The sequence below is a fragment of the Sciurus carolinensis genome, chromosome 18 (assembly GCF_902686445.1).
Source record: "Sciurus carolinensis chromosome 18, mSciCar1.2, whole genome shotgun sequence".
Taxonomy (NCBI): Eukaryota; Metazoa; Chordata; class Mammalia; order Rodentia; family Sciuridae; genus Sciurus; species Sciurus carolinensis.
In genome coordinates, this window is record NC_062230.1 from 41,158,711 (window position 1) to 41,168,717 (window position 10,007).

At 63.4% G+C, this 10,007-nt stretch overlaps 1 protein-coding gene across 1 annotated transcript; it reads right to left on the minus strand.

The window, feature by feature from the left end:
* Positions 1–1,526: 1,526 nt before the first annotated feature.
* Positions 1,527–6,181, minus strand: Prr35 (proline rich 35). The gene is made up of 3 exons (XM_047533825.1): positions 6,096–6,181; positions 2,590–3,669; positions 1,527–2,308 (listed from the first exon to the last, which is right to left on the minus strand). Exons 2-3 carry the CDS (start codon positions 3,627–3,629, stop codon positions 1,678–1,680), a joined length of 1,671 nt encoding a protein of 556 aa, XP_047389781.1. The 5' UTR covers positions 3,630–3,669; positions 6,096–6,181; the 3' UTR covers positions 1,527–1,677.
* Positions 6,182–10,007: the final 3,826 nt, after the last annotated feature.

Below are 10,007 nucleotides of genomic sequence, written 5' to 3' on the forward strand. Positions count from 1 at the left end.
TCTCAGCCCCTGTCTGTGACCAGGGTTTGGAGACCTCTAAGCCCTGATCATTTAGGTGGGTCCTTTCCAGGGCTCTCTGATGCCCCCATCCAGAGTGGCCAGCCAGAGTCCCTACCTGGGGTTAGACTCCCTGCTCCTGCCATGGCAGCCTGGCCTCTGTTGTTGGAGACAGGTGGAGGGAGGGGTGGAGCTGCCTGCAAGGACGAAGGGGAGGGGCAGTTGACTAGTCCCAACTGTGCAAGGCTCAGGAAGCTCTGGGACACAGACCAAGTCCCCGGGCTGCTGACACTTCCTGCCTTGGGCCTTTGCCCAGACCCACACGCAGCCTTGCCCTCTCCCTGGACTCTTCCCACTGCTGCTTTGTGGCTGGGTGCCTCTCAGCCCTGCCCAACCCCCTCCAGGAGGCCACCATGGCACTCCACAAACAGCCCCAGGCCACTGCCCCTAGGCAGGACCTTTGCATTAGGGCCTTGGGAAGGTGACCTGCTGGCTGGGTCATCCTCCTGCCACAGAACCAGGAGAGCAGGTTGTTTCTGACTCTGTTCCTGTGAGGCTGCCCCCAGCATGAGGAGCTGGGGTGCAGTGGACATGGCGTGCCAGAGACTAGACTGGGTCTACCTCGGATTCAGGACCTCTGTCCTCAGATAGCGGCTGGCTCTGCCCTACAGCCCCTGGCACCACCCTGGAGAGTCTGGGCAGAGGGTACTCAGCTGGCACTTGACCCTGGTCTGCAACCTGCTACACCCCTGGCCCAGCCAGCTGGCACTCCTGCTGCAGACACACCTCTAACGCCTCGCGGTGGGGTGGCTGTCTGATGCTATCACCCCGCAGCACGATCAATGGAGCAGTCAGGAGTCCTGCTCTGACTGGCCCTGGCCTGGCCAGCCCAGTCCTAGCTTGGTCAGCCAGGTACAGGCAGGAATGGCGCCTGGAAGGCAGCTTGCACTGGGCATTCCTGGTGGCCATGGAGGACATGCCCAGCCCCCCAGGGAGAAAAGTGATTAGCTATGGCTGGGGGGCTCCCTGTCTGCCCCCACCCCCACCCTGGAAGGCCAAGCGGGCACTGGGAGGGAGGCAGCGAGCTGTGAAGGCCACCGATGCCTATCATGGCTGCAGGGGCTGGCAGGGGCCCAGACGAGGCCACATGGGGTGAGCAGCCCTGAGCCACAGAATGCAAGAGGCATCTCATAACCACATTCGAGGCTAGCACTAGGGCCGACTGGTCCAGCTGGGACCGCGGGATGCTCAGGGTTCCTGCATGCCCTCAGAAAGCAGGTGAGATCATCCCAAGCAGCTCGGACCACACAGGCCTGTCTCCCATCCTGCCCTGTCTCTGTCGCCAGCCCCTCAAGGAGGACCCAATAAGAGAATTGGGGTGGAAGGTGGGAGGCCAGCAGGGAGTTCAGGGACACTGCCCACCAAAGATGCCCGGCTTGGACATTTCCTTGGGGGTGTCCAGGCACTTTTGCTGGGGCAGCAAATGAAGGAGGCCCAGGCAGGGTGTTGAAGGTAGTATCTATTTAATGTCTGCAACTGTGATCAATAAATAACCATGACCTTGCTATTCTCACATTGCCCCAGAGACAGCCTCAGTCTCAGGCTGCCAGGGTCTGTCCACATGCACAGGCTGGACAGGCTCCAGGCAGGGGGCCCAGGGCAGGGGCAGGGTTATCACACTTAGTGGTTGTGGTCAGAGCTCGCACCTGGAGTGTTCTGCAGGATAGGGATATCCTTAGGGGTCTGGGAACCCCCAGCCCGGGCATGAGTGCCCCAGCCACTGCCAGGAATGACAGGGTCTTCATGGGCCTGGAGGGGGAGGCCAGGGGGTGGGACACTGGAGTCTGCCTCACACTTGGTGGTGTGGCCGGAGAGGGGCTCAGGCGCCATGTGGCCTAGCATGCTGGGGGTCTCAGGGGTCCCCCTTGCCACTGCAGGGCCCAGCTCAGGCAGTCCCCAGGCCCCCACTGCAGCTGCAGGTCCCTTGGCAGGCACCCGTTTCACAGAGAGGTCAAGGGGTGTGTCCAGTGGCCGTGCTGCCCGCTCCAGTGCCTGGTGGATGGTGAGCAGCTCCTGACGGATCTTGCCCAGCTGCTCCCGCAGAGGTCGGGGTGCCAGGTCCCCCACAGGCATCAACTGCCCCAGGCACTGTTCCACCCTGGCATAGTCGCCAAGGGCCCGGGTCAGGTCCTCACCCACAGGTCCTGGGCTTCCCAGCACCTGGGCCTGTGACTGCTGGGCGAGGGGGACCTCGAGGTCACCCAGCTCCTTGTCCTCAGGCCAGAGCATCAGGGAGGAGCCTGACGGCAGGCTGCAGAATAAGAGCCAATCAGAAGGCCAGAAAGCCCCCATAGTTCCCCCAGCCCCTGACCCTTGGGTCCTCTGACCGGTGTGTTACCCTGGGCCCCAGTGAAATGGAACAAGGTCCCAGCCCAGAGCTGGGAGCCCCCCAAAGACAGATGAGATCCTCTTTGGTCTCAGTTCTGCTCTGTGGCCTGGAGCAGAATCAGCAAGTTAGCTCAGGACAGGGCCCACCCCAACCCAGCCCTTCAGGAATCCTCCACCCCCAGAACCGGAGTCCATGGTACCCACCTGGTCTGGGAACTGAACTTTGCCAAACTTGAGGAGGCCTTCAGGAGCTCCAGCCTGCTCCCCAGGGGCAGCTGCCTCTGGGGGTCTCCCTCCTGCCCTGGGTCCCTGGGGGTGCCATGGGGCCAGGTCCCCCCCAGCCCTGGGATGGGCACCTTTAGCAGCCCAGGAGCCAGAGTCCCAGAGGGTCCCTTTGGGGGCACAGAGGGCTTGGTATGGCTGGCCCTGCCTGCTGGCAGCCCCAGACTCTGCTCCAGGAGCAGAGGATAGTACAGACGAGGGGCGAGAGCAGCCTGCTCAGGGGACTGTGGGGATGGGAAGGGGGCAGCAGGGGGCAGAAGGGGACTGGCTGAGGCCAGGAAGGGCATGTGGGCAGCAGCAGCCAGTGAGGGACCCAGGTAGGAGAACAAGCCAGGGCCTAGAGGGTAGTTGACACCCAGCAGTGAGAGGTGGATACTCTGGGCCTCTGGGAACTCAGCCCGGGTGGGTGGTGGGTAGCAGGGGACACTGCTCTCAGGGCCTGCTGAGGCCACAGCCCCCATGGCCATGCTTCTTGGGCCACTGCCCAGCCCTGGCTTCCAGGACTCCACCAGGAGCCCACCAGGGCCAGGTCCCTTCCTGGCAGCCCTGGTCAGAGTGGGCAGTGGCTCTGGAGACCCCTCAGACCCAGGCTTAGGGCCCCCACCACAGTGGCGCCGGGAAAGGCCATCAGTGACCATGGGGTCAGGCATGGTGGGCTGCCTGCCACGGTTGGGGGGATCCCCAGAACCATCAGGGGTAGACACTCGGGGCCTGGGTGAGGAGGGTGCGCGGCGGCAGGCCCAGTCCGGGGAGTCCAGCAGCAGCGAGAGGGAGTCTTTGCAGAGGCTGTACTTCATGTGGTTGTACAGGTGGGACTTCTCCAGGCACGTGAAGGGGCACTGGAAGCACTTGTAGTTGTAGGGTTTGCCCCAGGGCCGGGGGATGTAGTGAGGTTTCTTGGGCTTCCGAGACCTCGCCCTCGCCCCTGTGCCCATGCGGCACGAGCCAGCCTCACGAGACATGGTGGCCTGGCTAGTGGGCAGGCTGGGGCACCATGGCCACCTGCAAACAGAGGGCTGCCGTCAGTACTAGGTTCCTCAGACTCCCCTCTCCCCTCCCCTGGGGCTCCCCACCTCCAGGATAAGAGCCAGGTGCCCTTGCCCCCCTCTGCCCTGTGGTCTCAGCCCTGCTCCCTGAATGCCTCTCCAGGGACCGCTAGGGCCTCCAGATCAGCAAACGGAGAATGGGGCACCCAGTCAAATCTGACACAGACGTCAAATAACTTTCCAGGGTAAGTATGGCCTATGCTGATTTGGAAACTACATGAAAAAGTATTCATCATGTACCTGAAAGAAAAATTTAACTGGGTTTCCTGCATTTTACTGGGTGACCCTATATAAATCCCCCTGACCACAAGGATATGCTGCCCCCCGCCCAAGGCCAATTTCTGGAATGGTCAGTCTCTGAGGCCCTGCCTCCATACAGGCAGGCACCTGAGAGCATTCAGGAAGTGACTAAAGCAAGCCAGGTGTGACCAGTGTCCCTCCAGAGACCCGATCCCTGTTGAGCCGTCTGCCCCTGCCAGAGGCCAAGGTGAAGACCACTGAGACAGAAACTAGCAAAGCCAGCTGCATGCAGTGTTGCATGCCTGTGTGATCCAGAGACTCAGGAGTCTGAGGCAGGAGGGTGGCAAGTTTCAGGCTAGCCTGAGCCACTTAGCAAGACCCTGTCTCAAAATAAAAAATAAAAAGGGGCTGGGGAAGCAGCTCAGTGGTAGAGTGCCCCTGAGCTCCATGCCCTGTACCACAGAGCTCGAGTGTCTGGTTAACACTGCATGTGTGCCTGCGCGCCTGAGATGCTCCACCGTAATGTCAGGTGGGCATGGGGGATGATCTGAGGGGGGTCAGTCTCACGTGGGGCCAGCCCAGGCTGAGGGAGTGGACATCACAGCATGGCCCCTCGGCACAGCCACCTGCTCGGCCCAGCTCCATCTGGGAGGCTTCAGGCAGGTCAGTGACCAAGCCCGCAGCGGCCCTGCTCAGCCAAGACCCTCTTCTCCCCACACCCTGCAACGCAGGCTGTCTCAGAAGCTGCTCCACACTCCATCTGGGCTGCCACCTGGGCTGTCCACTGCCCCAGCACTTGTGCCTGGGTGGGATGCGTGGCGTGTGTATGCACACGCAGGCTCTGGGTGTGTGTGCACAGTGCACAGGACTGCAGAAGTCCTTGCTCAGCACCTGCAGGAACGACCTCTGCATGGCCAGGCCGCCATGCAGGATGCATCCATGTGCAGAGCACTTGGCACGCACATGCAGCCCATCCCCTACTCAGTGGACATGGCTGCTTGTCACCAGAGCACACGTAGAGCACGTGTAGAGCACATGTGTGTGCACACACACCCAAGGACACAGGCAGACATGGCGGAGACTCACACACAGTTACAGACCCATAGGTGGGGGCACAATGTGCCTCTCAGATGGCCAGGGCAGGGCTGGGGGCAACTGGGCAGTCACTGGGCACAGCCTTCCTTCCTGTTGGCTATTATGTTTTGCCCACCTCTGTTAAGGGAATGGCCAGGGAGTGGGAAGAGCTGCCTTTCCAAAGGCTTGGGGCCCTACAGGGCAGCATGGCTAGCCCTGGGTGTGGACCAGCAGAGGCTGAGAGGGGCTGGCCCAGAGGGACTGCAGACCGGACCTGGACTCGGTGGGTACAAAGCAGTCCCTTCTCTCTGCCTGGTCCCCCACCCGTGCCACGAGATGTGGATGACAGATAGGAGTGCTCAGGCGACAGAGGCGGCTGTTCCGGGGCCATCGATCACCCAGCCCTGGGAGCCACACAGCTGTGCCAACTGGTGCTGCCTCCCGCCCCACCTCCCAGCCGGGATCTGGGGCTCCTCCTGGGCCCCTGGACTCAACAATAGAGGTTCCTCCCGTGCTTCCTCTCCAGATCAGGCACAAGAGGGGGGCTCTTCTGGAAGCCATCTCATCAGCTGCTGATCCACAAGGACCCAGAGGACACCAGGGACCCACGCAGCACGGGGTACACGAAGGGAGGACACCCCCACACCCACACCCGCACACACAAGAACACACCCCCATACAGCGTATCCCAACCTGTGCCCAGGTGCAAGCTCACAGACCCCGGGGCACCCCCTTCCGGGGCAGAACTGTTCACTGGAGAGGGCACTGGGCCGCCATCAGGTCACTGCCTGCAGATCCCCTTGACCACTCGGGACTCTGGGAGTGCCACCCACAGGCTGGCAGGGGAGCAGGACCCAGGCTCCCTCTGGCTGAGGCGGGCTGGCTGGGACCCCACAGCCTCCGCCTGTCTCCCCGCTGCGGCGGCGCCCAGGTGGCCCCTGGCAGAGCCTGGACCCCGAACGCAATAGCAGAGGGAGCAGGGGCCAGCCGCGCCGCGGCAGTCCGCGTCCCGCGCCCTGCCCGGCCCGCCCTGCGCCCCAACTTCGCGGGAAGCGCCGCCCGCCTTACCCGCGTCCGCCAGCCGAGCCGAGCCTGCGGCTCCCGCCAAGTCTGCGCCAGGCCGCGCGGAGGGGCGAACTTCCCGCCCGCGCCCGAGGACGCCTCGGGGGAAACTGAGGCCGGCCCCTCGGCAGCGACACCGGAGCCACCGCCACCGCCGCCCGCGTCCCCCCGACGCCGCCTCGCGCCCACCGAAGTTGGCGGCGAAGCGCGCGCGTGCGCCACGGCGCGGGCTCCGGGCGCGGCGACCTCCGACCGGGCTGGGGCGCGGGAGGCGGAACGGCCCCAGCCCAGGACGCCCGCCCACCTCCTCCCTCGCCGCCCTGCCGCACTCACCGGCCTCGCCGGACGGCTCGGGATGGAGCAGCGCCGGAGACGCCGCGGTGCCGCGGAGCCTGAGTGGCGCGCAGGTGCGCGGCAAGTGAGGGGCGCCTGGCACCGTCCCCGCCCCCGTTGCCTGCGGGCTGCCGCGGGGGTGCGCGGAGGCGGCCAAGTCTCCCGGGTCCCGGCGCGGCGTGAGGGGGCGTCAGCGTTCATCCGTCAAGGCTCTGGCCCCTGACAGCCGCCTGGCCACCCAGGCTGGGGCTGCGGGCTGCGCCGCAGGACAGGGTGCCCCCGGAGCCGGCCGGGAGGGCGGCGCCCAGGGCTGAAGCCGCGGAGCCAGCGCGCCCTTGCAGCTCTCTGGGCCGGTGCCCTCTGTGCTTCCTTTACTCCAAACCGGAGGCGAAATGGGTGTGCGCCCCTCACCTGGCCCGCTGCGCCGCGGCCTCAGACTGGCCACCTGGCCTTGACACTGCCATCTGGGTGCATCTTCACCCTGCGCCCTCACTCCCGCTCCCTGGGAGGCCCCCAGGGCTGCGTTCGCCGGCCGTTTCAAAGACCTCCTCTCACCCGCCACTCTCCTGGGAGAACCTGTGACAGGACCTCGGGGCTTGGAACCCCCAGCACACCATGGATCCGGGAATCACCTCCGCACAGTGTCCTCATGCCAGTTTCTCTGGAGCTGTCAAAACTGAACACCCCAGGGTCCCACTTCTCAGCAGGTCCTGGCAGAAATTCACCTGACCCTCCACTCCATCCTGGAGGTGAACACAGACGGAGCTGGGCAGAGCCAGATGACTCCCTCTCAGGCGTCTGCCTGGGAGTCCCGGAAGACACCTTGACCAGAGCTGTGTGGGGTGGCAGTTTGGGCACAGTGACTCCAGTCAGAGGGGTACTCACTGCCCACTCTGTGGAGGCAGAGCTCCACTTGACCCCTGTAGATCAAGGCTCCCTGCAGGCTCAGCTACTGATTCCTGCGGCCTCCCTAGCAGGGAGAAAGAAGTCCTGGGGAAGAAGAGGACATGCATGTGGCTTCTGATTGTTGCCTTTCAAATGGAGCAACCAGAGGGGAGCACTGGACCCAGAAGCCTGGTACCACCTGGCTCTGGGACCTGCCTCGTTTGTGCAGTGGGGGTGATGGAAGGGATCCTTCTGCTGGTCAAGGATCAGGGGCCCGTGGTTTGGGGGGATGGGCATTTTGCCTCCCTCCTGCTGGCATGTCACCTTCCCTGACACTAACCCACTCCTAAGAGACACCCCAGGAGGGCCGGGGGATGAGAGGGGTGCTGTGGCCAGAACAGCATGCCATCCTTCTCTCTCCCTGCTTGGCCTGGCCCAGCTGAGCAGCTGACCGTGCAGGCGGCCCCAGGCTGGGAGACAGCTTGGGCTGCCATCATGCCAGCAGCCCTGTGGAGAGTGGGGACCAGGATACCACCCCTCATCATGAGCGCTGACCAGAGAGACCCAACTCACTCTGAGACAGTGGAAGTGGGGGGTCCCAGAGACAGCTGTGTTCTCTCTAGTCCTCACTGGCCAGCCCCAGGGGATGACCTTCCTAAGGGTCTGGGAGAAGCTATTTCTAACAGCACAAGGGATGTGCTGGCTGGAGGCTGTGGTCATCATCCAGGGAAGCCCTGGTCTTGGAGAGCTATGGTCTTGGGGATCTGTGGTCTTAGGGAGTCTGGGCTTGGAGAGCCTGGTTGTGGGGAACCTTGGTGTTAGGGAGCCTATCTTAGGGAGTCTGTTATGGTGAGCCCCAGAGAGCCTGTGTTGGGGAGCCTGGTCTTGTCATGCAGGAGCAAAGTCATGTGAAGCTCAGGTGACTAGGTAGCTCCAGAGGAGGGAGGAGGCCAGGACAGTGTCAGAAAAGAAGGAGGGGAGCAGCAGTGGAGCCCTTTCCTCCACCTGACGGGAAAGAAGAGGAGGGGCAACCTCTGAGAGGGACCCAAGGGGCACCCTGGACGCTCTCTGAGGCAAGCCCTGGGTTTGCTCAAGGAGTCTGGGACTGGGCATGGATGGCCGTCTCCTGCCCTCTGTTCCAGGGGCTCCAATGCCCATGGCGACTCTTCCCTTTCCTTTCAGGACATGACTGCCTGCTGAGACCTACCCTTCCTCTATTGGGCAACCTTGGGCTGTGGGAGGTGTACCTTGCCTCTTGAGGCAGTGACTAGACTCTCCTAGCTTTGGGATTTGGTCTCCTGTGAGACCCCTGCCCACACTCCCTGGGCCTTAGTCCTTTCTGCAGAAGGGGTAGAAATTCAGTCTGGCTCCAGTGGGATCCTGGACAGGTTCCTCTCTTCCCTGGGTGCTGGTGCAGACTGCCCTGCCTCCAGCCATTAACCTTCTCTGCCCGATCTACCATGGCTGCCCGCCTGTCACCTCCATTTCTGCCAGAGCTGACTGTGCTGGGGACTTGTGTGCTGGGTTTCACAGGCTGACGGGGGTCTGTGGCCACTCAGTGCCTGTGGGAAGTCCTGTCTCATCCCCTCAGTGTCAGAGCCCTTGCCAGGACAGGTGGGGGACTGGGCTGACCAGCATCTGTCCAAGAGACAGAGGATGGGCTAGAGCCTCCCGGCAGGCCCTGAAACCCAAGTGGACTGTCTGTGCAGCAGCCAGAACTCTGGGTCTTTCTGGGGTGGTCAGTGCCATACAGGATGCTTGGTCACAGCTCATGCCTGCCCACTCGCTGAGGAGAACTGGCTGGAGGGCACGGCCATCCTTGGGCTTCACCCTCCTTCCAACTGAGGTGGTCCAAGGGACTCCGGGATGGGATGGGCCCAGGGCTGGGCTGAAGGACAGTACTGTTTGAGGGTCCTGCACAGGACTGAGGCTGCAGACGCTGAGGAAACTGGGGACTTGAGAGGAGGAATGGGGCAGGATGCTTGGGTGGGCAGGGAGAGCCAGGTTCAAGAGGGCTGGGCAAGGACATAAGGGGTTGGGGCATCCTGGGATTGGACCACTGCACTCCTGGACATGCTTGAGCAGGTGGACGAACGATACTCCTAAGCCCTCGAGAGGGTGAGAGGCGGGTGCTGTGTGTTGTGGTGGGAGTGAGCTCCCCATCAGGGGAGCTTGCCTGCTGGGGCAGGGGCCTCTTGCTTCATGAGGGAGCAGCCGGCCAGGCGGGTGGAACAAGAGGCCCAGGCTGCCCACGCCCCCACCCGGTTTCTGAGCCTGGCACTGGTTGAGCAGTGCCCGGGGCCGACAGCAGCCATATGCTGGGAAGAGAGGCTGAGTGTGTTGCTCTGCGGCCCCCAGGGCCGACCTTCCTGGGCCTGTCACAGATGATTTTCCCCGCCTGAGTGGCAGGCCGGCTGGCGGGTGGGGCCGTGGGGGCCTTCGAGCTAGACCCAGGTCCAGGCGGCGCTGCCCTCCACTACGGGACTCAGCTCTCTGGGGGTCAATGCAGGTGCTGGGCCCTAGGCTTGGATTCCCATAGCCGTCACTGAAGACACCAGCAGTCACCCTGTCCGGCTCAAAGTCCGGGGCCCTAGGACAGCCCTGGCTTCCCGCAGGATGGGCCCTCCTATTTAGATGTGGGCAGTGGCCAGGGATCCACACCTGGCAGCGTGTGCCCTGGGCAGGCGGGAGAGGGCCCCA

Bases quoted from the DNA above. Each gene is read 5' to 3' on its own strand.
- Prr35 (XM_047533825.1), bottom strand. From the start codon at position 3,629: ATGTCTCGTGAGGCTGGCTCGTGCCGCATGGGCACAGGGGCGAGGGCG. The intron at 2,309-2,589 runs GTGGGTACCATG...CTTATTCTGCAG, and splicing joins AAGTTCAGTTCCCAGACCAG to CCTGCCGTCAGGCTCCTCCC.